The sequence below is a fragment of the Giardia intestinalis genome, chromosome 1, assembly GCF_000002435.2.
Source record: "Giardia intestinalis strain WB C6 chromosome 1, whole genome shotgun sequence".
Lineage (NCBI taxonomy): Eukaryota > Fornicata > Diplomonadida > Hexamitidae > Giardia > Giardia duodenalis.
In genome coordinates, this window is record NC_051856.1 from 303,379 (window position 1) to 326,800 (window position 23,422).

General features: G+C 48.8%; 18 protein-coding genes across 18 annotated transcripts; 13 read left to right on the plus strand and 5 right to left on the minus strand.

Annotated features, from left to right (window-relative positions):
* Positions 1 to 43: 43 nt before the first annotated feature.
* On the plus strand, positions 44 to 622 carry GL50803_007030 (putative Prefoldin subunit 3; the record flags this gene model as incomplete). Its single annotated transcript, XM_001707920.1, has 1 exon — positions 44 to 622. One exon carries the CDS (start codon positions 44 to 46, stop codon positions 620 to 622), a length of 579 nt encoding a protein of 192 aa, XP_001707972.1.
* A 33-nt stretch (positions 623 to 655) lies between these two features.
* On the plus strand, positions 656 to 1,459 carry GL50803_007029 (putative CAAX prenyl protease; the record flags this gene model as incomplete). The annotated part of the gene is made up of 1 exon (XM_001707919.1): positions 656 to 1,459. The coding sequence occupies one exon, from the start codon at positions 656 to 658 to the stop codon at positions 1,457 to 1,459; it is 804 nt and encodes a 267-aa protein (XP_001707971.1).
* Positions 1,460 to 1,625: 166 nt separating this feature from the next.
* GL50803_0088765 (Cytosolic heat shock protein 70) lies at positions 1,626 to 3,620 on the plus strand (the record flags this gene model as incomplete). Its single annotated transcript, XM_001707918.1, has 1 exon — positions 1,626 to 3,620. One exon carries the CDS (start codon positions 1,626 to 1,628, stop codon positions 3,618 to 3,620), a length of 1,995 nt encoding a protein of 664 aa, XP_001707970.1.
* Positions 3,621 to 3,770: 150 nt separating this feature from the next.
* On the plus strand, positions 3,771 to 4,334 carry GL50803_007026 (uncharacterized protein; the record flags this gene model as incomplete). The annotated part of the gene is made up of 1 exon (XM_001707917.1): positions 3,771 to 4,334. The coding sequence occupies one exon, from the start codon at positions 3,771 to 3,773 to the stop codon at positions 4,332 to 4,334; it is 564 nt and encodes a 187-aa protein (XP_001707969.1).
* A 98-nt stretch (positions 4,335 to 4,432) lies between these two features.
* Positions 4,433 to 4,717, plus strand: GL50803_0028069 (uncharacterized protein; the record flags this gene model as incomplete). The annotated part of the gene is made up of 1 exon (XM_038046017.1): positions 4,433 to 4,717. One exon carries the CDS (start codon positions 4,433 to 4,435, stop codon positions 4,715 to 4,717), a length of 285 nt encoding a protein of 94 aa, XP_037901559.1.
* Positions 4,718 to 4,866: 149 nt separating this feature from the next.
* GL50803_0016173 (putative U3 small nucleolar ribonucleoprotein IMP4) lies at positions 4,867 to 5,718 on the plus strand (the record flags this gene model as incomplete). The annotated part of the gene is made up of 1 exon (XM_001707915.1): positions 4,867 to 5,718. One exon carries the CDS (start codon positions 4,867 to 4,869, stop codon positions 5,716 to 5,718), a length of 852 nt encoding a protein of 283 aa, XP_001707967.1.
* A 235-nt stretch (positions 5,719 to 5,953) lies between these two features.
* Positions 5,954 to 7,405, plus strand: GL50803_007021 (Ankyrin repeat protein 2; the record flags this gene model as incomplete). Its single annotated transcript, XM_001707914.1, has 1 exon — positions 5,954 to 7,405. The coding sequence occupies one exon, from the start codon at positions 5,954 to 5,956 to the stop codon at positions 7,403 to 7,405; it is 1,452 nt and encodes a 483-aa protein (XP_001707966.1).
* Positions 7,406 to 7,462: 57 nt separating this feature from the next.
* Positions 7,463 to 8,206, plus strand: GL50803_0014341 (putative SF-assemblin/beta-giardin; the record flags this gene model as incomplete). The annotated part of the gene is made up of 1 exon (XM_001707913.1): positions 7,463 to 8,206. The coding sequence occupies one exon, from the start codon at positions 7,463 to 7,465 to the stop codon at positions 8,204 to 8,206; it is 744 nt and encodes a 247-aa protein (XP_001707965.1).
* A 40-nt stretch (positions 8,207 to 8,246) lies between these two features.
* On the minus strand, positions 8,247 to 9,272 carry GL50803_007018 (uncharacterized protein; the record flags this gene model as incomplete). Its single annotated transcript, XM_001707910.1, has 1 exon — positions 8,247 to 9,272. The coding sequence occupies one exon, from the start codon at positions 9,270 to 9,272 to the stop codon at positions 8,247 to 8,249; it is 1,026 nt and encodes a 341-aa protein (XP_001707962.1).
* Positions 9,273 to 9,331: 59 nt separating this feature from the next.
* On the plus strand, positions 9,332 to 9,793 carry GL50803_0028064 (uncharacterized protein; the record flags this gene model as incomplete). The annotated part of the gene is made up of 1 exon (XM_001707909.1): positions 9,332 to 9,793. One exon carries the CDS (start codon positions 9,332 to 9,334, stop codon positions 9,791 to 9,793), a length of 462 nt encoding a protein of 153 aa, XP_001707961.1.
* A 32-nt stretch (positions 9,794 to 9,825) lies between these two features.
* On the minus strand, positions 9,826 to 11,349 carry GL50803_0061575 (putative Ribophorin I; the record flags this gene model as incomplete). Its single annotated transcript, XM_038046283.1, has 1 exon — positions 9,826 to 11,349. The coding sequence occupies one exon, from the start codon at positions 11,347 to 11,349 to the stop codon at positions 9,826 to 9,828; it is 1,524 nt and encodes a 507-aa protein (XP_037901560.1).
* Positions 11,350 to 11,498: 149 nt separating this feature from the next.
* GL50803_0016172 (Actin related protein) lies at positions 11,499 to 12,533 on the plus strand (the record flags this gene model as incomplete). The annotated part of the gene is made up of 1 exon (XM_001707905.1): positions 11,499 to 12,533. The coding sequence occupies one exon, from the start codon at positions 11,499 to 11,501 to the stop codon at positions 12,531 to 12,533; it is 1,035 nt and encodes a 344-aa protein (XP_001707957.1).
* Positions 12,534 to 12,551: 18 nt separating this feature from the next.
* On the minus strand, positions 12,552 to 16,850 carry GL50803_00101810 (putative Phospholipid-transporting ATPase IIB; the record flags this gene model as incomplete). Its single annotated transcript, XM_001707902.1, has 1 exon — positions 12,552 to 16,850. One exon carries the CDS (start codon positions 16,848 to 16,850, stop codon positions 12,552 to 12,554), a length of 4,299 nt encoding a protein of 1,432 aa, XP_001707954.1.
* A 13-nt stretch (positions 16,851 to 16,863) lies between these two features.
* On the minus strand, positions 16,864 to 17,853 carry GL50803_0015820 (Rab geranylgeranyltransferase; the record flags this gene model as incomplete). Its single annotated transcript, XM_001707901.1, has 1 exon — positions 16,864 to 17,853. One exon carries the CDS (start codon positions 17,851 to 17,853, stop codon positions 16,864 to 16,866), a length of 990 nt encoding a protein of 329 aa, XP_001707953.1.
* A 15-nt stretch (positions 17,854 to 17,868) lies between these two features.
* On the plus strand, positions 17,869 to 19,053 carry GL50803_0035670 (Zinc finger domain; the record flags this gene model as incomplete). Its single annotated transcript, XM_001707900.1, has 1 exon — positions 17,869 to 19,053. One exon carries the CDS (start codon positions 17,869 to 17,871, stop codon positions 19,051 to 19,053), a length of 1,185 nt encoding a protein of 394 aa, XP_001707952.1.
* A 67-nt stretch (positions 19,054 to 19,120) lies between these two features.
* GL50803_0016588 (Ribosomal protein P2) lies at positions 19,121 to 19,489 on the plus strand (the record flags this gene model as incomplete). The annotated part of the gene is made up of 1 exon (XM_001707899.1): positions 19,121 to 19,489. The coding sequence occupies one exon, from the start codon at positions 19,121 to 19,123 to the stop codon at positions 19,487 to 19,489; it is 369 nt and encodes a 122-aa protein (XP_001707951.1).
* Positions 19,490 to 19,527: 38 nt separating this feature from the next.
* GL50803_001597 (uncharacterized protein) lies at positions 19,528 to 21,255 on the minus strand (the record flags this gene model as incomplete). Its single annotated transcript, XM_038045843.1, has 1 exon — positions 19,528 to 21,255. One exon carries the CDS (start codon positions 21,253 to 21,255, stop codon positions 19,528 to 19,530), a length of 1,728 nt encoding a protein of 575 aa, XP_037901561.1.
* Positions 21,256 to 21,666: 411 nt separating this feature from the next.
* On the plus strand, positions 21,667 to 23,415 carry GL50803_0022439 (uncharacterized protein; the record flags this gene model as incomplete). The annotated part of the gene is made up of 1 exon (XM_001707898.1): positions 21,667 to 23,415. One exon carries the CDS (start codon positions 21,667 to 21,669, stop codon positions 23,413 to 23,415), a length of 1,749 nt encoding a protein of 582 aa, XP_001707950.1.
* Between the last annotated feature and the right edge of the window lie 7 nt (positions 23,416 to 23,422).

A 23,422-nucleotide genomic window follows, 5' to 3' on the forward strand; every position in this document is an offset into this window, starting at 1 on the left:
TAAAAAAATTAAAAAGCTCAAAAAGCTGGTTACTGGTCCTTGAATGACGAGTTACCAGAAGGAGCTGCCGGTAGATTGCTTTGAGCACGTGTTACCAGACGAGTATAATACACGCAAAATCCCACGGGCAGAGTATATAGAAGATATTGCCGACTTTGTAAGGCAGCACGGCGATGATGCGGCTGCCGCGATCGCAGCTCTCCAGGAGAAATTGCAGAAGTACAGCTTCATGCTGGACGTCGTCCAGAAGCAGAAAAATTCCCTTGTCGGCTCGACGGCTGACCTTAGAGAGAATCTGGACCTCATAGATTATTTGGAGAAGCAGGAAAGCGCTTTTGAGGCGAGGTATGAGCTGGCTGCCGGCGTATATGCCAAGGCGATGATCCCAAAAAGCGACCAGGTATCACTCTGGCTCGGAAGCCACGTTATGGTGGAGTTTCCGCACGGAGAGGCTCGGTCCCTACTCAAAAAAAATCTGGGTGACGCCGAGCAGAGCATAGCAGAAATGGCGAAGAATCTTCAGTTTATTAAGGAGCAGATCACAATGATAGAGGTCAGTATCAGCCGGGTCTTCAACTGGGACGTCCAGAGAGTAAAAACTTCAGGAGACATTATCGAGTAATTATCGAGTAAATCGGGAAATTTTAGAGCAGGCATGCGCGGCAGCGGAGCCCTGCTGCTTATGCTGGGCCAGGCATCGACCCAGGGCGTCATCATCGTGACTCGCTCCCTGAAATATCAGCCGTATGCTCAGACAGTGTCCGATAAAGTTCACTTTGCATGTATCGCACTCGTCGCTGCATTTTGCTTATCCTCTTTCCTCCTCCATGTATATGGTGACGAGGCTCAGAAAGAGCTGTTTTGGAAGCTTTTGACAAAGCCTGTGCCCGTTTCAACTTTGTGGCTGGTGACACTACAACCGCTTTTGCTTCTGCTCTCAGCACTTAGGCACAGGCACTACAAGAGCAACATTGCGGAGGAGCAGTTCAGCGAACTCTTGTATAGTCTTGTAATAGCCCCCGTCGCAGAAGAGGTAATGTACCGGCTCATGGTAGAGGCGCTCTTTCAACCACTCGACTACATGCCTATGTCACGAATAGTGATAAGCAACAGCTTCTTCGCGCTCCTCCACTTTCTTGCCATAAGGGACAGGTACCGCTTTGCTCAGACCCTGATTGCCAAGGCGTCGATACTCCTCAATGCCGGCCTTACCGTGGTTCTCCAGGCCACGCTATTCGGGGTATGGAGTGAGATGATGCTAGCAGTTACAGGCTCCATCTGGCCCTCCATCATCATCCACAGCATCTGCAACTACATCGGCCCACCGCGAATGATCACGTCCAAAGATTGGTACATCAATGCCATAGGACTCTGCTGCTTCCTCCTAAATATCATCATCGTCTGCGAGCTCCATGGTATCCCCGTTTCACAGACCCTATTTGTCCGATTTAGTAATTGATTCTGTATCCATTTTTAGATATGCAAAAGCCGAATAGAATTCCGCCCACCCAGGCTTTCCTAGAAGATAATCAGTCGCTGCGACCCCGTGCGAATGTTGCCTTCCGAAATCAAAAAAATCACAATTGATTTTGATCTGACGATCAGGACGCCGGGAAAATAAAATCATGGCAACTGCACCGGCTGTAGGCATCGACCTCGGAACCACTTACTCCTGCGTTGGCGTTTATCAGAACGAAAAAGTGGAGATCATCGCCAATGAGCAGGGCGCGTACACCACGCCCTCCTACGTCGCCTTCACGGATGCAGAGCGTCTCATCGGCGACTCCGCCAAGAACCAGTGCGCCCTCAATCCTGAGAATACCATCTTCGACGCCAAGCGCTTGATCGGTCGCAGGTTCAACGACCCTGAAGTGCAGGCAGACCTCAAGCACTTCCCGTTCAAGGTCATCTGCGGCCCCGACGAGAAGCCCCAGATCCAGGTTGTCTACAAGGGTGAGACGAAGACGTTCACTCCCGAGGAGATCTCCTCCATGGTCCTCACCAAGATGAAGGATATCGCCAGCGACTACCTCGGCAACAAGGTCACCGAGGCCATCGTCACCGTCCCTGCGTACTTCTCTGATGCGCAGCGCAAGGCTACGCAGAACGCCGGCACGATTGCTGGGCTTAACGTCCTCCGCATCATCAACGAGCCCACTGCCGCTGCCATCGCCTATGGGCTCGACAAGTCTACGTCCAAGAAGGAGCGCAACATCCTCATCTTTGACCTCGGTGGTGGGACGTTCGATGTCTCCCTCCTGACTGTCGACCCCAGCTCCGGCGTCTTTGAGGTCAAGGCCACGGCTGGCGACACTCACCTGGGCGGCGAGGACTTCGACTCGCGCGTCGTGAACTACTTCATCGCCGAGTTTAAGAAGAAGCACGGGAAGGATATCTCCGGTAGCAACAGGGCGATGCGTCGCCTGCGCACTGCCTGTGAGCGCGCTAAGCGCACTCTTTCCTCGAGCCAGCAGGCGTCTATCGAGATAGAGTCTCTTTTCGAGGGCATAGACTTCTTCACTAACATCACAAGGGCGAAGTTCGAGGATCTTTGCATTGACCTCTTCCGTAAGTGCCTGGACCCCGTTGATCGCGTTCTCCGCGATTCCAAGCTCGGAAAGAACGACGTCCACGACATTGTTCTTGTCGGTGGGTCCACGCGTATCCCGAAGGTCCAGCAGATGCTCAGGGACTTCTTCAACGGCCGCGAGCTCAGCAAGAACGTCAACCCCGACGAGGCTGTCGCCTACGGGGCGTCTGTCCAGGCCGCCCTCCTGTCCTCTTACAAGGATCAGGCCGGAAGCGGTGCAATCAACGACATCCTGCTTCTCGATGTCACGCCTCTCTCGCTCGGTATCGAGACGTCTGGCACCAACATGACGACCCTCATCCCGCGCAATACCACTGTGCCAGTATCTAGGAAGGAGACCTTCACGACCTACGCCGACAACCAGACAACCGTTACAATCAGGATCTTCGAGGGCGAGCGGCCGCTCACGAAGGACAACAACTTGCTCGGTACGTTCGACCTCGGCGGCATTCCCCCCGCGCCCCGTGGCACACCAAAGATAGAAGTCACCTACGACGTCTCCGCCGACGGCGTTCTCACAGTCACAGCCAAGGACCTCGGCGGCACAGGAAACTCCAAGCAACTCTCGATCAACCAGAACGCCAACCGCCTTTCGCAGGAGGAGATCGACCGCATGGTCAAGGACGCTGAGCGCTTTGCCAAGGAGGACGAGAAGATCCGCGAGGGCCAGAAGGCCCGGAACGAGCTCGAGAGCCTCGTCTTCAGCGTGAAGTCCACCCTCGGCGAGGGCAAGGTACAGATCTCAGATGACGATAAGAAGAAGATCGAGACGGCCGTCAACGAATGCGCGACCTGGCTTGAGAACAACAAGGTCGGCGACAAGGAGCAGTTCGAGGCCAAGAAGAAGGAGCTGGAGGCGATCGTCCATCCCGTTATGGCTGCTGGCATGGGCGCGGCCGGTATGCCGCCGGGAGGCTTCCCTGGTGGCATGCCTCCTGGTGGGTTCCCCGGCGGATTCCCTGGCGGGATGCCCGGTGGCGCGGCCCCAGGCGGTGCCCCTGCGGGTCCCAGTGTCGATGATCTGGACTAACTGTGGTGTAAGGAGGTAAATTTCTTTGCTTTGCTTTCCATTCGTGCCACTCCTCTCCACGCCGCGCTTCCCGCCCCTTTCATCTGCGTGCAGGGCCGGTGGCAGAGCTGAGCGGCGGGCCACACCGGACGGTTTGCTCCTTAGAATTTAATGTACGCGACCCGCCTGCAGCACCTCTGCAGCAAATATAGCCACCAGTCTCCTAATCCTAAAAAGGTGTCGGCTACCCGTCAACCACCGGCCATAAACGCTGGTCCATCTGGTCTTTACGATAACTATCAACGCAAAAAGGACCAAGAGCTGATAGAGGAGGCGACCTTCATGAACACTGGGCTGCTTCCCAAGGCTGTTAATAAGCTTTCTTCTGGGTATGCCCATAGACACCAGAAAACAGAATCTGCAAGCCCTTCAAAAGGCAAGTCGGCTACCGACCTACTGACTAAAACCGTAGCATGTAGAGCAGAGCCACTCATGAAAAACCAGCTGGCTTCTGACTCACGACCACTTACTCGATCACTGCAGCTTGATTCTCAGTCGTCTCTAAAGTTGTCTACGCACTCTCATGTGCAGTTGCCGTACAAGGAGTTGGACAGGCTGGCTACATCTCGGGCGGAAGAGATAGAAATAGACTCTATCAAGATAGAACAGCTCTATTCCGCCAGAGTCACAAAGCTCGCACTGTCTCACAGAAGCCGTCTAGACATCCTATTATAGCCTCTTCTCATAATCTTGGTCTTCACTAGCTTACCATATTCTGTAACTCGCAGCTCTTGGCGTTTACAAGTGTCGAAGCGGCGAAAGCGAAAGGAAAAATGAGTCGGCCTACAATCGTACGTAAGGCATTCGTACACGACAGAGCAGCGCATCTTACCTTCTTAGAGCGTTGCATTCTGCGGCACCAGCCTAGTACGCTTTTGAATCAGCTGCCAAACAAGGCCTTCCCCCCTTATGATCTAATTGATGAGGGGACCCTCCAGACCCTGTTTGAGACCGCATTTTTACACTCTGGGCAAATACCAACAGAGATCTCGGCGCTATACCGGCTATATTTTGGTCCCAGGTCCGGAGTATGTGCATCGAGCAGCAGAAGCACTTAAGTTGAGAAAAGTTGAAAAGCCTTCGCGATGAGGGTTACCGGACTTTCACTGCGACACAAGAGTTTATCTGAATGCACGCTTTTGATGCCACCGTCGTACAGCGTCTTCTTTGAGAAGTTTAAAAAACGATTAAATAATTGCACTACACCATGCAACGGCGAAATGCGCGACAACGACAAGAGTTCCTCTATCGCAAGCAACTGCAAGCATCGGAAGCTGCTTCATATACTCACAAAGAACAGCTACAGAAGGCATTGGAGACTGGCAAGAGCATTCCAGATCACCTGCGGGCAGACGCTATTAACCTCGCCGAGCACATGCTCTTCGACGACGTGACCACCAAGGTAAAAGGGCTGGACGATGATGAGTATGCGAACGCAAAGGTTCCAAAGCTTCTTCTCACCACAAGCAGGAACCCTAGTAGTAGGCTCCGCAACTTTGCTAAGGAGCTGCGATATTTATTCCCTAATACACAACGTGTTAACCGCGGCCGGCACGTCATCTCCGAATTAGTAGATGTTGCCAGATCCAGCGGTTTCACAGATCTTCTAATACTACATGAGACGCGTGGGAACCCGGACGGGCTTGTACTTTCCCACCTTCCTTATGGCCCAACAGCATATTTTACTCTGTCAAATGTGGTGCTAAGAAGCGAGACAAACTCGGATGAGACTGTTCCAGAGCATGCTCCCCATCTGATTTTCGAGGGCATGCACAGCAAGCTGGGTGCACGGTTGACTCAAATACTTAAGCACCTCTTTCCGACCGGAGGCAAGTCTGCCAAGCGTGTTTGTTCATTCATAAACAGGCAGGACTCCATAGTGTTTCGCAATCATGTGTACCGGAAGGTAGGTCCGGAAGTCGTGCTAAAGGAGATTGGGCCGCGATTTTGCTTGCACCCTTACATGATCCGCCTGGATACGATGGAGTCCACTGCTGGCGAGACTGAGTGGCGCTTGCACAACTTTACTAACACTGCACACTTAAAACAACACTTGTGAATCCCAAGATTGCTTTTCTTTTCTAGGATTCTCAAAAGAGCGTGGATTGTTACTGAGATATGTTGTTAAGATATGCCGACTAAAGTATCAGGGCATGCTCGAGTTCTACTGGGTTGGTGAAAGGAGAGGGAAAGGAGAAGGAAAGAAGAGAAGGGCACTAGCAAAGCACGAATGAGACTGGACAAGCAGCCTCCAAAAAAAGGCTTTTGGTCAAAGTTTTGATTTTCAGGACCTCATGACTAATGCATCTCTTCTTGAAGAGTGGTTTTCGGCTATTAAGACAGGAAACGTCGATGCAGTGAAGCACCTTTTGGAGAAGTGCGCAGGAAGCTTCTGGAGCGACGGACAGACAGGACTAATGAGAGCCGTACTTTCTAACAATGAGGAAATTGCCACTTTGCTGCTCCCATACGAGAAGCATCGCTTCTGTTACAGAGGATACACTGCGCTCATGTGGGCAGTGTACACAAATAGCGCCCACTTTACTAAGCTTCTCGTGGAGGAGGAGGGTGGCGACCAGAATGAATGGGGCGCCACGGCCCTCATGTACGCTGTTCTGTTCAATAGAGAAGAGCTCATTCCACTGCTCATTGAAAAGGAAGCAAAGAAGGGCCTTACGAGAAACTTCTTTGGAGAGCTACCCTCCTATGAGGACGGTATCATACCTCACTGTATAGGCAAGACTGCCCTCATGCTCGCCGCAGAAGCAGGCCTCCTGGGTGCAGTGAAGCTTCTGTTAGACAGTGAGAAGGATTGCGTTTCTTCACAAAACAAGACCGCTGCAGACTACGCTTTGGAAGCCGGCAGAAAAGATATTTACACGTTTCTTATTGAGGAGGGCGAGATGGAAGAGCCCGCAGACGCTAACGATCCAGCAAAGTTGAGAACCACTTACGATCACGACGCTAATAGGGGGTTTGGCAACCTTTCCCTATTCTGTACTCCGCGAAGCGAAGAGATAGTCTACCGACACCCTATCACGTGGTCTTTAGATGACATATCTTATATGTTTGAAAAAGCGGTTAAGGTGCAGAACAAGCTCTTCACCAACAGGCTGCTTCTTTTACTCTCTCTAGATGCGGAGGTTGTAAAACGTGCAAACAATTTTGCAATGGAAAACAAGACGGCCAATGCACGCCAATACCGTCTTCTTTTATTTGGACTTACCACTTGTGGAACAATCTCCACACTGCGGCGTTTCCTCTTGGATTTAGCGGACCCATACTTTTCCACATATCTACTCACTGACAAGACAGACCCGGATTTTAGGGATGCAAGGCACCTGGTAGATTTACTGGAGACATACCTGGTCGAGTTTCTAGCTGCCCCGGGCTTCACCCCCGAGCTAGCGAGCAGTCTCTTTGACTCTTTCTTTGATGACCTGAGCACGATAGGGTGCCTGGAGCACTTAGAGACTTACCAACTCTGTGTTGTTTGCATGGACAGGTTGTCAGATTGCGTTCTAATGCCTTGTAGACACGTTTCTTTCTGTAAGCAGTGTATCCCCGAGCTGAATACCAAGCGGGAGTGCCCAATTTGCAGATCAGAAATTACATCCTATTTCCAAGTCAATGCACCCTACGACTTTTACGCCACGGATGCTACCCGTCGAAGATTGGAAGAACTGGATGCGCAGTATGCAAGGCAGTTAGCCCAGGAAGAATATGAAGTCATGGAGAATCTGTAACATAGGCAATAAGTAAAGCGTAGGTGACGAGTCACCAAAAGCTAAATTTAGTTTTTGATGTCGACCATTCGCTCACAGTCCCCCGTTCAGACGCGGATCCGGTCCCTGGCAGACAAGCTCAATGGCATGCAGTCGGGACTTCATGACGCGAACAGACGTGAGCACTTAGAAACAAAGGCGTTGGAGTTATCTGAGCGTGTTGTGCGTTCGGAGCAAAAGGAGCAGCAACAATTCTTACTAATCAAGGAGAAGCTCAAAGACTTTCAGGGAGCACTTAAAATAGAGCAGGAAGCCCGGTTGGCTGTCGAAGATCAGCTTGGAAAGCAAATTGCTGCCCTAGAGCAAAAGCTCAAGATGGAAATAGGCGTAAACGTCAGATCACGTCTCGATGAGGAACAGGCCTTTAACACCAGACTTACAGAGCACATGAAAACCACATATGCCGCCGTAGAGCAGCAGAACGAGATCCGTGAACAACAGAACGCTGCACAGGTCTCTCAGCTAGCAACCAGCCTGCAGACAGTAGCTGCAAAGATAGACGAGTGTCGTGCTTCGCGCGAGCGAGAAATTGCCAAGCTTCAGCAGACATTCACCTCAGAGCTCCAGGCGCTGACTGAGCAGATTGCCGCCGAGGAGAAACAGCGGCAGGAGATGGAAGCAGGACTCTATAGTGCTCTGGAAGAGGCTTGCAAGAAGCTCCAGGACAAGATCGTGCGAGAACGAGAGGCTAGGGAAAAGACACATGAGAGCATTCTCAACTTGCTCGACGACGTATGCGGAAAGGTCGAGCAATATGTGTAACAGCAAGAATAAACCATGCAATCGTAGGTTTACAGGGTTTCTAGTTAGCATCCTTCTCTTCGTCTCCGTCTCCGTCACTGTCCCCTACCCCCGCATCGCAACCGCTGCCAGTGAGAGTTGTGGGCGCAAAGTATCCCAAGGAAACCTTGTCGGAAAGAAACTGTTTGTGATCTATGCCAATGGGAGTGGGGTCGTGCGGAGAAAACTTGTCACCATCAGGCTTGAGGTGAAGAGGGTCGGCCATGTCTAAACCGACACTCAAGGGAGCCGGAATACCAGGCTGGATCAGTTGCATAGTGTTTGGAAATGGTGTGGGAGAGATTCCAAGGTTGCCAAGATTGCCAATGTTGCCAATGTTCAGCAAGGAAGTCGACGAAGGGCCTATCGCCATGTTCAAGGGTCCAGGCACGATCCCCTGTCCGCTGATATTTGGGCCGTGAAGAAGCGAAGGGGAACCCACATAGTCTGTCTTCTTTGACCTCGACGCGTCAGACATGGTGCCACTCGGCACAGCACTATAGGCTGTAGAGGAGGCCGGTGTCCTCGAGTGATTAGGAGAGGTATCTGTCATCGAGTTGGCTGTCGACGACCCGCGGTGCTTAGACAACTTTTCAACGTAAAAGTTGCATTCCTCCATGAGGGACTTGGCTTCTCTACTGTTGAGATAATTGGTGACATGGCAGGAAACCTCTAGCGTGTGGTAGGTTGTGCTTAGCCTATTGTAGATGCTCTTCCGGAACTCTTTATCTATCGGTATGTTATTCTGTATGGCGTTCCTGATGGAAGTCTTGATAATATCCTTGTCCTCGGCAGACATGCGCGGTCCCAGAGTTTTATTTGACCATGTGTTAAAGTACCAGGTGTAGACTTTCCCCTTGTCCATTCGGAGGCGCGCGGCGATGGTGTGCCAGTCTATCTTAACTTGGCGGATATACTTATCGAGCAGCTGAGGATCTGCCAAAAGATCTTGGATCGACGGATGCTCATCGTGGGATTCCTCCACCGCGCGGGCTAACTCCTGAAGGATCCCCTTTCCTTCGGTTTCAGTTATTGGTTTGCCCCTCATTTTTTGACTTTTTTGAACTGTTAAGTTTTTATTTTTTAATTCTGCTTTTAATAGATTTCATGAATTGTTGCCGTAGCGAGCGCGCCACTGGTGCGCGACCCAAAGGGAAGTACGACGACTTTTTTCAAGAGATACTAGCGCAGATACCAAACACAACGTACACTGCGTTGTATGACAGAGCAAGCAACTCCTTGGTCGCAGAATCGTATTTCTGCGGACGCAGAGACGAGCGATTTGCCGATCAAGCGTCTCATGTTCGCTATAACGTTGAGCCCCTGATAGGCCTCCTGCACCGTACAAAGGACATCGGTGGGCCCACAAGCGAAGCAACAGAGCCGTCTGTGCTGCTGCTAACCACGTCCATGGGCCATGTGTTCTGCGTCTTAGCTGTTCCCTGCCAGCATTCTCTCATAGTCGCCACTTTATTTGACCCTTCAGACGCCAGCGAAATAACTGGCGCAATCTTCGAGCTCCGCTTGAGGAGCATAATTGGGAAGATTGGAGCCGCAATTGCGAGCTAAAGTTACTAGTTATTTAAAAGTATCACGACTACTTATTTACCAACCATTGTGCGGAGAAAGGAGAGAGTACACATAATGGCGAAGAGGTTAATAGACAGTGGCCGTAACTTCTTCCACAGCATCTCCTTAGTGTCATAGCCCCATATTGTAGTGAAAGGGGTCGAGATGCCTTCGTTGGTGGACAGCCCGGTGGAGACACACCCGCCGTTGCGAGGGTGAATGTCCAATGCTCCCGAGTAGGTCGTGTTGCTTATAGCACCTGTGAACGGGACATGTACCTGTACATTAGTAGCGCCAGATGGTGGATAGATGCAAAGAGAAAAGGAATCATAGTAAGCGTGTAAGATTTTGGGGCCAGATGGGAGTACGAGCCCATATGTATCCCGCTCCAGTCTTTTGGGCAGGGCCTCTGCGCTGCTCTTATCTAGACTGACTAGATTGTTACATTTATATTTCAGTGTGAATTTAGTTTGGCTGTCTCCTGCAACTGCAAATCTGGGCTTGACCTTGAGAAGGGTCCTTGTTTGCTCTCCAAACCTCTGTCTCAACTTGCGCATACTCTCCGTGTCTATTTCTATAGTGTCTATCTTCCCTATGCGGTCATAATACGATATATCATCTAGCTCTACCTCACAGGGTAGCTCTATCACAAAGAAGGCTGGTATTGTCATATCGTAGTGCTGACGCATTAGTATATTTTTATTAGAAAAGTGCTTGTCGCTGCTCCGGGGATTGATATTACGAATAACAAAATCGTCCGTGATTGTCACAAATCCACTCATAGTTGTCTTTGTTTTGATGTTTGGGCCATTGATTATTACTGTTCGTACCGCACTTACGGCAAATTGGTACGCATTACTGTAGTACGTCATATCTATTAAAGTGCAAGTGTGCTCGGGACCATACGCAATTTGATCTATGGAAATCTGGGTGGTTGTCTCTGTGGTGGACACCCGGTACCCTCGAAAATCCGTATCTAATGATGAAAACTTGGTCTTCCTGGAGTTGAAATTAAAGGAGGTCTTCTGCTTGCTACATGGGTAGAAGGAAGGAAGCTCAACACATGTAGTAAATTTAAGCGTGGCTAGATGGTGCATCTGATTGACATCGTTATTGTCACGAAGGGTGCTCAAGACCTCTTCGCTGAGAGTTGGCGTGGATACCACGTTAAGTATTTCACCGCCGATAGGATAGACGATGTATATGTGGAGATAGAAGTCCTCGGGAATTGCTCCAGTCCACCCATCGCTCCGACCATTAATAAGGTGCACCTTAATCCCGGTTTTATTGTAGCCTTCATTGAACAGGTCCACGGAGAGCAGGGGGCCGGACGTATCCTTTCCATAAAATGCTTTTATTAGCCCAATTCTTTCCATCAGTGCTGCATTCAATCCGTAGATAAAAGCTTCATCAGGCTCTGATTTAACCAGTTTGACTTGCAGTGTGGCCTGCTCGACAACCTCGGTAGAATCACCTATTGTGTATGTTCGAATAAGGTCCTTGATCTGATATGAGCCCAGAGACAAGGATAGAAGCGCAAGGATTAACACAGCCATCAATGGGCTCCTTTCCTTTAATTTAATTTACTTTCCCGGTTTACTTTTCTTTGGTTGAATAAATCCTTTCGAGCTTTCCTGCAGAAGCCTGAAAAGCATCTATTCTTGCTTCTGCCTGTTCGGTCTTAATTGTAGCGAGTAGGTTTTCAATGACACTCATTCAGCTCCCGCAAGCAAACGCTCTGGTTATCGATCTCGGCATGCACACTGTTCGCATGGGGTTTGCATGTGATCCGTGCCCTACCTGCACAATTGATGTTTCAGCACTATTTCAAGATAAGGAGCTCTCTGCTTCGACGTTGGCTCATGCGATTTACGATGAGTTTCAGGCTAAGCTTCAACAGTATGTGGCAGAGCCTTTGCCCGTCTTTATCGCCATTAATCATGACATCCGTCCATCCTTCATATTCAAACTCCTGGACCATTTTCTTTCCGTCTTTCCTGGAGTTGCGTTCCACTCTGCTATCTCCTGTGCTGCATATGCAAGTACTCAGACCACTGCCCTCATTGTTGACTGTGGTCACACAGCTACACGCCTCGCCTTGGTTGTAGATGGAGTTATTGCCTCCGTGCAACCTGTGCCCAACTTTTCTGGAGAACGTCTCTTGAGAGAGTTGCTGAGTGTGATGGATAACAAGCATACTGCGGCTTGTAACTTGCTCAAGACGTCCTGCGACATATTTACACGCCCAACGTCCGCAGACCTGGCCTCCCTTACGCAGAAAGCATTGAAAGAGCTGTGCACTGTTTCCTTGGAACTACAGAAAGATGAAGAACTAGCAACTACTACATTTATATATGAGGAAGAGATAAAACTGCCTTGCGGCCACACAATAACCTTAAACCAAGAATTGTTTGGTATAGCAGAAAGCATGCTACAACAGTCCAAGCTCAGCACCCTCATACTGACTACGCTGGAGACCCCGTCGATAGGCTACCATCAGTCAAAGGGGAACATCCCTGTCATTATAGTAGGTGGTCTTGCACGGCTCAGCAATCTTACAAGACGAATACAGCAAGACCTTTCCGGCAAGGCCACTGTGCAGTCGACGGATGATGCCATCAACGCTGTGTGGCAAGGAGGCGCGTCGTTTGTGGGAATAGAGACCTTAGGGGATTTCCTTATAACAAGGGCACTCCTAGATGAACAGGGGCCTGAAATCTTAATGAAAGTGATAATGTGACACTCTTACAAAAGACTCTTAGAGCGGATCATCGTTGCCCTTCATACTTGTCTCTGTAAGCGATCCTGCCCTTTTACAGCACTTTGTATTTCTCTCACGCCTTCTGTCTACAAGCCACTGCCTCCTCAGCTTCTCTGCGTCTGTTGGAGATATGCGCATGCGAATCCACTTCAAGAAGAATGGTGGGAAGACGGCAGCGCATGCGCCCAGCACAACACGGAACCAGAATGTGAGGGTGACTATGGACCGCTTATCGAAGTATTCTGGCATAATGAACATAGCAGCTACGTAGATAGCAAACGAAAGAATCCCACTGCCCACCATAAAGGGAGACCACTCGTATATCCCAATGCCCAGCGTAAGTAACTCTGTAATTAAAAGAGATGTGTATCCAGTGCCCACAAGGTTGAAGAAGTTAGCCCCGTCGTCCAGGGATCCGTGCAGTCCTCCATTGATCAGAAACTGCGAAAACATTAGCAGCACAGATCCCTGAAAGATGCTGACACACAACCACTTGAAAAAGCAGGAGACAAGCCCGTGCTTGTTTCGCTGACTGTCTTTGTACAAGATCGGGTAGCGTCGGACTAAGTAATCCTTGGGCAGGTCATGGTCAAAGCATATGATGGTTACGGGAAGAGATGTAAATACAACAGTGTACCCCAGCATCAACCAACCGGTGAAAAGAGGTATTGTCGAGAAAGCAAATAATGCTGAGAAGACAGCCTGCATCACCGATATGGTCATTCCCCGCGAGAAGACGTAGTGTGCCATAGCGTAACCTCTAATGTAGTTGAGTCTGCCGTGATATAATAAGAGCGATGACAAGTCCTTGAATCTGTCCAAACTAAAGTCAGACGCTAGGCTTGCCTGCTTCCCTTCTTTTCCCACGAGCCCAACCCCAACAGCGGCAGACTGAATCATAGAAACGTCGTTGCCACCATCACCTATGGCGAGCACTCCAACCTTTGGAGCACCACATCTACAACGTGGGTTACAGCACATATGCTCCATGTGCAGATTGGCAACCATCTTTGTAATGATAGACTTCTGCTCAGGTGAGCAACGAGAGCAGACAAATGCCGGGCATCTCGCTATCGTGGTTATGAACTGCTTTGCCACCGAGGAGCCGAACTTTGAATTCCTATCCTTTCCACAACAGCCTGCTCGGCCAGAACGAGATCCTCTAGACTGTGTCCGAGTAGCTAAATCGAGCTCCTTTTCGTGTTGCAGTTCCTCTTTGGTAACCACCTCGCCACGGAATTCTTTGAGAGACGAGTCTGGGAGGGTCTTCATGATCTCCGACAAGATTGTTCCGTCAATAATTACTGCACACTCATACCCGCTGTCTGCTATCTTATTTAACTCGGAGGAGATATATTCTAATAGTCTAGTATTTGAGACATCTGTTGATCCGGCATTGCCACTAGAGGCATTTCCCGCGGTACCCATTGTCACTGAGATACTATTTTCAGTCGACCTTCCAGAGGGCCCACAACTGTCTTTTGTGAATACCTCCATGCCGCTATAAGATCCCTTGGTGCCAGCTGTTCCGCTCACTGCAGCAGCATATGTGGCCAGTGTTATCTCGTGGAATCTTTGATTAGGACTTACAAGATTGGTCGAGCGAGCGATACACATGGACGTGTCGCTTTTGTCTCCAGTGAGCAAAAAGATACGGATCTCTGCATCTCTCAGCTGCTGAATTGTGAGCTTAACATCTTCCTGGAGTTTGTCCTCTACCCCAGTTGCTGCCACGATATCCATTGAATGTAAAATGGAGTTTTCTGCATCATCTATATGTTTCTGTCTGTCATCTAGGGCTTCATTGGCGGTTTTGTAGAGAGATGCAAAAGCAGATAGCTCGTCTCTCGTCATAGTCCGCTGAGCAAACACTAAGGTCCTCAGGCCTTTGCTGGCCAGGGTTGAGACCTGCTCCGATGCCCACGGCGATGGGTTAGACGCGGCTATAACAACTGAGTCGGCGCCCTTCATAAGCACTAGGATCTCTCCAGTTAAGTGGCTCTCTAGAACTATGGCCATGCGCTTTGTTGTAGATGTAAAGGGAAACGTATAGAGGATAGTGTATTCCTCTGGCTCACCCAACGGGTTCTGGAGTACAATGGATGTTCTATCTCTGTGCATAAGGGTTAAGTTGAGCTCTGCAGCCAGCTTAACAAGGGATATCTCATCTGGAGATGACGCTTGTAGAGTATAGTAGCTAATGTCTGGGTTGATACCACCTCCTATGCCCGGAGGACAGTTGCTGGACGTTGAGATCTGAACAAGGTGGTTCTTCTGAAGAGCTCGCATGACCTCTGTGCTAGACGGAGCTGAGTCCGATGCAGCAAGAGATTGCAGATGCCTACTGCTCCACATAGCTATTGTTGCGTCATCAATCAAAAAGTCTGCGTCGTCTTGTGCTGCGGACCGCTCAATGGGAACAACAGTGTTGCAAAGGGCCATCATGCGCAAGGCTGTGATCAGTGCCTTCTGCTCATCGTTGATATTGCTTACTGAGGAAGTTTTCATCTGGGGGATCAAAGAGTAAACATTGCCATGGACCTGCCTGCGCATGGTGATCTGCTCATTGCCAAACGCTTGCCCATGAATAGGGAGAGACGAGTGCTGCATAGATGCCACACCGGCAGGGATAGACATGTCCGGGTCTCTACTGACATCGGCTTGTGACCTGTAAGCACGCTTCAGAGCCATCCGGAACGACCCATAGTCGTCCTCTGTCAGGGTCTCATAGGAGCTCTTCCCCGTATGAAGGGAGCGGAAGGTCATGATATTCTGAGTGAGAGTGCCTGTCTTGTCCGACATTATATATCCTATTCTGCCCAATTGCTCTGGAATAGTTGTTGTCCTTACAATAGGATTCTGCATGGATTTATCCCTCCTAATCATCAAGGAAGTGATTATTTTAGCTAAGTCGAGATTGACACGCAATGAGATGGGTATAACCGAAGAAAAGAGTAACAAGTATCGGAAAAATATCACATAGTAAACCGACGTCCATGGACTATTGCCCCCCAGCCAACTGTATAGAGCCGCACCAAAGAACTGGATCCAAAACAGGTTCATCGCACGCATATCTATTTCCTTATCAAAAAAGCCCATCTTCACCCGAGGAGCATTGGTATTCAAGCGAGTCTTACTTTCAGAACCAACATAGACTACGAGGGCGACTGTCGTGGACGGTGACGCTATCACGGTGGAAGACCAGATAGTATTCTCTAGAGAGATAGACTCTGTGATAACGGAGTTGTCGGAACTCACATAGTTAGCTCTACCCTTGAACCCATATATGTCCTTGTGGGCAGCTTCAATCTCAAAAATGGCTCGGGTCTGAACGTCGCGTAAATACTCGATGCCCTTCCCCTGGGTAAAGTTTAGAGCCTTTCGCATCTTCCAATCTGTCTCGCCATCAAGTTGATCGGTCTTTATAAAGCATTCCTCGACACTGTTACCGTCGTTCTGCAAATGGAGAATGACACAGTCAGTCGGAACACGCTGACCAGACCGCAGGACTAAAATGTCTCCAACACGAATATCCTGTGCAAGAACCTGTTCCACATCATTAACACTTACTGCGTCTGAACGAAGTCTGTGATACTTCTCTCGATTAACCGCGCGGTCGCGGATAACGCGCTGAATATCGTCTACAAATTCTTTAATCATGGTCACAGCCAGCACAAGAACGAGTGGTGCCAGATATGTAAATAGAAAGCCGACCCTGAGGATAGGAATAGATTGTGAGATTGTTATCCCGAGAAAATACAGATTGAAAAAGTATTTGAATTGTTGGTAGAGAATTTTAGGAACAAATGTGATAATATTGTACTTATTATTTTTTAATAGATTTTTTGGCGACGGATGGGACACATGCGAGTTGAGGAATATGCTACGGGCAGGATATGTCTTCTCCGGCCTTCTCCGCCCACCAGCTTTGTATTTCTTTCCAATTCTTAGAGCTCGTTTGGAATTGGCTAAATAATAAGACCCTTTTGACTTGAGCCGTCTTACTAAGGAAGTTCGCTTTGGTTGCTTCAGCTCGGAATCCATGGTTGTGTAAGGGAGGAGAGGTGCACTGTCTTCGCGTCTGCGATTGAAGGGGACGATGGGCTGCGCAAGTGCCAAGGGGCCGGCAACAGGGGCAATCACAGGCTTATCATCAATTTCAGACACTCGCTTTTTCAGTGCAAGGGCAACCTCTTCTTCCTTCTGCTTAGCAAGCTGATCATTGTGAGCATTCACCAAGGCCTCAATCCGGGAGTAGTCTTCAAAAAGTTCACTCTTTTGTAACTCTGGCGGCATTTTTTAATCAGTTTTACGTGTTGTCAACTAATTTGAACGCAAACTTAGTCATAAGGGTCCACAGTCGGGTCGTAGGATGGGAGACGGACAACTCGTCTAGGAGCCCTTTCAACCTATCTGTGTCTTCGGGGTGTAAAGGTAACAACAGAACCCTTAGATATAGACCTGCGGGGACAACAGCAGGTGGACTTGTGTATTGAAGGACAAGGTTGTACAGTTCTTCTAATGTGCTCCTCTGTGACAGACCTCCTTGTCCTGCACCCTCGGTAGTGACCCAGTCATAGAGACCTCTGAGGTAGTCCCAGATGGCTTGGTTTGCAGGCGTCTTAGAGAGCGCACTATCCACGAAGGAAAACTCATCCTCGTAAGCTGCCTCCCCGGAAGTTAGTAGGTTCTTCACGCACATAAGCCTATATGCCCAATAGCTGTTGTTAAGCAGATCGTTCTCCAAAAGCTGCTCGACCCACTGTAGCTCTTCCCTCCAATCTAAATTATTTAAAAGATTTGTCAAGCTCATTTTGTAATTCCAGACATGATAGTTCTTACTGTCCATAGATAGTATGCTGCACACAAGGGACCGTTCCCGCAGCTCATAGTAACTTTTGCGGTCTTCTTCGGGAAGGATCTGCATCAGAGCATATCTATGTGGCCAGACCTGGAAGTTCTTACTGGAGGCTTGTGCAATCACAGCACTTCTGTCCAGCTCATGCTGCGGGCTTACGAGTCCCAATCGAACACACTGTAAAATAAGCCGATACCCTGCATAGTCTGTTGGCCGCAAGGAGATGAGCTTATGGCCCAACTCGTACTGTTCCATTGTTCTAGCTTGCGGTGAGGCCCGCAGGGCGAGACAAGCATCCTCTACCAAAGCTCTAGTCTCATCATTTGGTACCCAGGATAGCAAGACTCGGTCAGTCCCTTCCCCATGGGACGACTCATCTAGAGATTCGAACTTCATACTCGCCCCCGATTGATCATTCCAAATTTCATTGAAAATTACCATTCTTTAATTAAAAATATGCAATTAAAACAAAAAATGCCTCCGAAAGGTAACCAGCCCAGTACCAAGACCATTCAAAAGGAGAAGCAGAAAATAATAGAAGATCGCACTTTCGGGCTTAAGAACAAAAACAAGTCTAAAAAGGTTCAAGAGTACATCCAACAAGTCACAAAAAACATTCAGAATGCCCGATATCCGGGTCAGACACAAAACCGTCAGCAGCAGTCGACGGCTGAGCTGAATGCAAAGAGAAAGGAAGAGGAAAAGAAGGCACAGATGCTGGCCATGCTGCGCTCTTCTCTGAGACAGCCCCCAATCCCAGAGGGCGCAAATCCCAAGGACTTCCCTTGCATCTTCTTCCTTCACAACTGCTGTGATAAGGGGGACAAGTGCAAGTATAGCCATAACAATGACACGAGTCATAGAGAGGCTCCATCTAAGAAGGAGCCTGTTGAAGAGGCGTCTGCAGAAGCCAAGGCCGCTTCCGGAGACGAAGAGAAGATCAGCGCGCTTTCCCAGGCGCTTGGAAAGCTAGACCTATACAGGGATATGCGCGAACAGCTCATGGAGTATAATGCCAGGCAGCAGGCGAACAAGAGCGGCAAAAACTATGAGTCCATTCTCCAGGAGTATAAGGAAAGGTACCAGACCAGATTTGGAGACCGCAAGGTGTCCAAGGAGACCTGTCCTAACTATCTTGCAGCTTGTAAGAAGAGGGAAATCGGCTGGGGCTTTAAGTGCCCGCAGGAAGAAAAGACCGGCTACTGTGAGTTTCGACATTGTCTACCTCCCGGATACGTCATAGAGGAGAAGAAGAAGGTGGAGGTCATCGATAAAGACTTAGATTACGTTGAGATCGAGGAAGATATCGAACGACGCAGAAATGAAATCACGTCTGGAACCCCTGTCAACCCAACCACGTTCGCTGAGTGGAAGAAAAAGCGCCTTGAAGCCAAGAAGGCTATAGAACAAGAAAACATCACCAGAGTGGAAAACATACTCAAGCAAAGGGGTGGTGAGCACTATCAGGGCCTCACAGGCCGCGCCATCTTTGAGAACATAGGGCGTATCAGTGGAATGGAGGACGTTGCCGCTGAACAGAACAAGGAAGAAATCGACGAATGGCTCAAGAACCGGGAGGACATTGAAGAAGTTGAGAAGGAGGCAGAACAGAGCGCTGGGCAGCCCCTCGACACCGAGTAAAGTTCTAAAAAAAGTCGAGCGAATTGATTTCAATTTCGTCTTTTTATAAGCAAAGGGAGTGAGGCAAATGAAGCACCTTGCGGCGTACCTTCTGGCTAAGATGGGCGGCAAGAACGAGCCAGCCGTAGCTGACATCGAGAAGATAATAGCAGCCGTTGGAGGCACGACAGACGCAGACCTCGCGAAGACCGTTGTGGAGAAAGTTGGGGCTGGTGGCCTCTCTGTTGAGGATCTCATGAGTCTCGGAAAGAAGCGCATGGCGAGCATGCCCGCCGTGGGGGCAGCCCCTGCCGCTGCATCAACCGCTGCAGCAGTCGCCGAAGCAGCCCCTGCAGCAGCCAAGAAGGAGGAGTCTGACGACGACGAGATTGTCGGTGCCGGTGGAATGTTCGGCGGCGACTCGTCTTCTTCTGAGGAGGAGTCCTCGTCTGATTAATCGCGGGGTTCTGGAGTAAATACGGTCGTTCTCGGTGCCTACTGCGTCACCCGATCCTCCTTACACTTTAGATACCACTCCTCGGTAATGTGTGTGTTCTCCCACTCCTTGACTTGCCGGGCGTGTGAAAAGCGAGCCTTAGTCTGTTGTGTGGTAGCATCTATCCGGAGGAGCTGCCGAAGATCCGCCTGCATTTTCTCCAGTTCAGGGACGGCCGCCGGGAAGATCTCCTTTCGGCGTCTAAAGATGAAACCTCTCATTGCTTTTGTGAGCTTTCCGAAGACAGGCCGTCGCTCACGCTGCTTGTTTGGCCCCTCCTCTAGTGTCTTATGGGTATAGCTCAAGGCCGAGACCCGAGAAAAGATAAAGGTCTCTATGCCCGATGGTAGAGCAATGTTGCACTGAGCTAGTTCACGTGACTCTAGCATGGGCGCAATAATGAGTCTGTACGAAGGATGGTCTTCCAACTTTGCCGATACACTTACCTGTGCAGTGCTTGCCCCTCGCACCACATTACTCGTCTGGGATTGAGCCAGAGTAGCGTTCTTAGAGGTTCCAGGAATGTATGAAATTTGACTAAATTTCTGAGTAACCTGATCGGTGCTTAGCTGTGTGTCGGCAACAGAGAGGTCTGGTATGCTTGTTTGGGACAGGTCCCCCTTGTCTCTCAACATGCTATTTTCCAGCTCATTCAGAAGAGCCGTGAATAACACTTGCATAGACGTATCATTTCCTGACTTCAAAATCATCTCCTCTGTTTCCAAAGATTTGTCCAGCTGAGGAAGGATCTCAGCTAGCCTTATGCCGCTCGGAAACCAAACTATGTTCTTCAGCAAATCTGCCTTGGACCAAATCTCGTACGGAGGCACATAAACCCACCGCTTCTCGGAAGAATAGGTCATCTGCTTCCTCTTCCGCATATCTCGTAAAAGGGAGTCGAATGGATAGGGAAGGTAGGATGGATTGAGAGCCTTCTGCAAGTATAGTAGCGTCTCCTTAAGCTTTTCATCACCATCACTCACTTCTGTCACGTTGATATGATGGAGGAAAAGAGAGAAACTTACAATGGTATCTGATAGAAAGATGGGAAGAACCCCCTGCTGACCGTGGTACTGGGAGATTTGCTGCACGATCTTCATAAGCGGCAAGGTGGATAACCGTCGCATTTCTAACCTTCCCGATCTTCCTATCGCTCCCCCCTTGGTTAGTAGCATCTCTGGCAACTCTGGTTGATAGCACAAGAACAAACCATCCTTGATCAGCTGCTCACCAAGCTTTATCGAGATTTTTGGGTATGTAAACAGATTGCCATCGTTGTACTCAACATTAACTAACTGCAAAAGAGATAAAACGAAAATCAAGTCTACCAGATAAACGGCGGATTCTACCGAACAGCCGTGGGAAAATACTATTTGATAGCTACGAGCGTCAGACTGCGTACGCTTAATCTTACGAATGAAGTGGCATAGCTGTTTCAGGTACTTTTCATCTGTCTCTTCAGGATAGATAAGTTTTATGTCTAGATATAATCTGTAATCTAGCTTGCTGAGGATATAGGTAAGCTTATTAACTAATCTGTCTTGAGAAATATCAATGGATATGCTGCGCACCTCTTTCAGCGACTCTAATTCCTCTATAACAAACTCATAAAAAAGGCGATATGCGAGCGATGAGATAGGGACTTTCTTTCCCGTGGAGATATAATGTTGATACACGTACACTTTATCGGTCGCAAATTGAAGAATGTGCGGGAGATTGGATGACATTTTTTTTGTGATTTACTTTCTATGTTCCCTGCTCAAGTACTAACCCTAGATCAGTAAATCTCTTTAATTGTGTATGGATGCGTGAAATAAAAAATCTACGAGACCTCTATAAACCTGGCTGCCTGATGGGCAAGTACTCATAAAGACCACCTACACTCAACCACCCCATCACTGAACAAGACCTACGCCTTGCTTTGCTGTCTTCAAGTGCAAGCTGTTATCAGTGAGCTCTCATCCACTGATAAGTTTTTGAGATATAACCACCTATGTTTCGGCCCTCACCACCCATGGCAGCCATTTAATCTACGAATGACTAATTTCATATGGGACATAGACAAGAACATAAAGTAGATCTTCCACTCTCAGCAGCGCAGGTTAAGAAAGAACAAAATTACTTTTGGCTGTTAGGAGATGGCAGACCTAGCAAAGTCAGCTCAACCATCACTTCAGTCCGCATCCTTAGATCTGGTTCGCCAGCGGGCTGAGCACTGCTTTAATATCTACCATACTCATGCAGAAACGCTATTCCCACTCTCAGTAATTTTATTGTCCTCCATCACAAAATCCAGTGCAATTCATTCATCGTCCTTCCTTTGGAACACACAATCGCAAGGAGCAGTTAGTTCATCATATTACGGACTCGTCCGTATTCTTAATGAAGTTGCAAATTATTTAGAGCAGATGGAGGTGTGCAGTCACATGGACTCACTAGAAGCTCCATCTCTACAAGATAGCCCTTCTTCTACAGACCAATTTCATGAAGTTTCACTGGCTTTGTGTGCACCGTGCTTTTTATATGACAATTTGCACTCGTTTTACACTTTAGAATCGCCTCCTTCTGTATCTGCAGAACCCTTTTATAAACGAATCTTCTCATATATTTACCCATCACTCTCTTCTCCACGTCCCTTCCAGATACAGAAAAGTGTCATAACTGCACATAAGAAGCACTGTCTCGAGCTAATACTGTCTGAAATCATCAATGCTAACTCACAATGCAAAGCATCATGCCAGGTCCTTGTCATTTTAGCTACAGTTAGTGCCTCATCACTCAGTGCAAAGTCTGTTATTTTCCTTAGCACTCCACATCTCTCTGATCATAACTCTACATTGTTAATAATACCTGGCCCAGTTGCACGAAAAGAAATCGTGGTCCCCAATCTTCAAGCTGTCAAGGTTACAGGGCAAATCCCTCCGGTAAACATTCAGCAGCACGTAGAGACCCTATCCTTCACTAACGTCGAATCCACTTTCAGACTCTTTTCTCGAAACAAACCAGTAGCTTGGCAGGTCATAAGTCCGTCCCATACGGGCGTGCTGCTACCTTTTATGCAGAAGTGCAACGGTCTCCACAGCTGGGCATCAATTGCAGAGAACATTCGTGCATATAATCTTCCGGTGATAAAGAACGCATTAAAGACTGCAGCACGTATACGTACTAGCAAGGTGCGGCGAGTGAAGTTGCAGAAAACAAAGCGGAGCTCCTTCTTTTCATTCAAGTCTGTGCCAGGCCAAAAGCACTTCTTACTTAGTCGCAGAAATGTCCCTTCTAAGGCTGTGCAAGCCAAGAAGACTCTTGGCATAAACCGTGGAAGTCTCTTTTGCTGCCACATGTCTCCAGGCGAATATGATTCTCAGCTACCCTTTCAAACACGCATTCCGTTGGCTCTTACTCAGGATTCCACACCTCATCTACGAGTGAAAAAGCAGTTTACTCCGCAGCTAGCTCAATCCACTTCAGAAGCAGGAATATATAGTTTCACAGTGCAGCTGAGGTTACCTGATGGTTCTGACCCCATGCTGACTGTGTACATTGCAAAGGTATCTCTTCATTTTTCAGAGGCCCAAGGAGCGGTTTTGCTCCCTAATTCTTCAGAACTCTTGCCCGTTCCTTGCACCTGTGAGCTCCCAGTCGGCAAGTTTCTGACCAATAAGAGTGCTCATACAAAGTATGGCCTATACAGTTTACACACACAGCAGATTGAATGGCAGCCTTCAGGCATCAAAAGGTATAGCGGTAATACAACAGCATGCGTGTCGCTAAACGTACAATATCATAGTCAAGCTATGCCCGGGCTAACTTCATATCCTGCTGTCGATGTGTCCATCGATAGCAGAGTAATTCCAGATGTCGTGTACATCACTGACATCATTCCTTAGCTCTGCT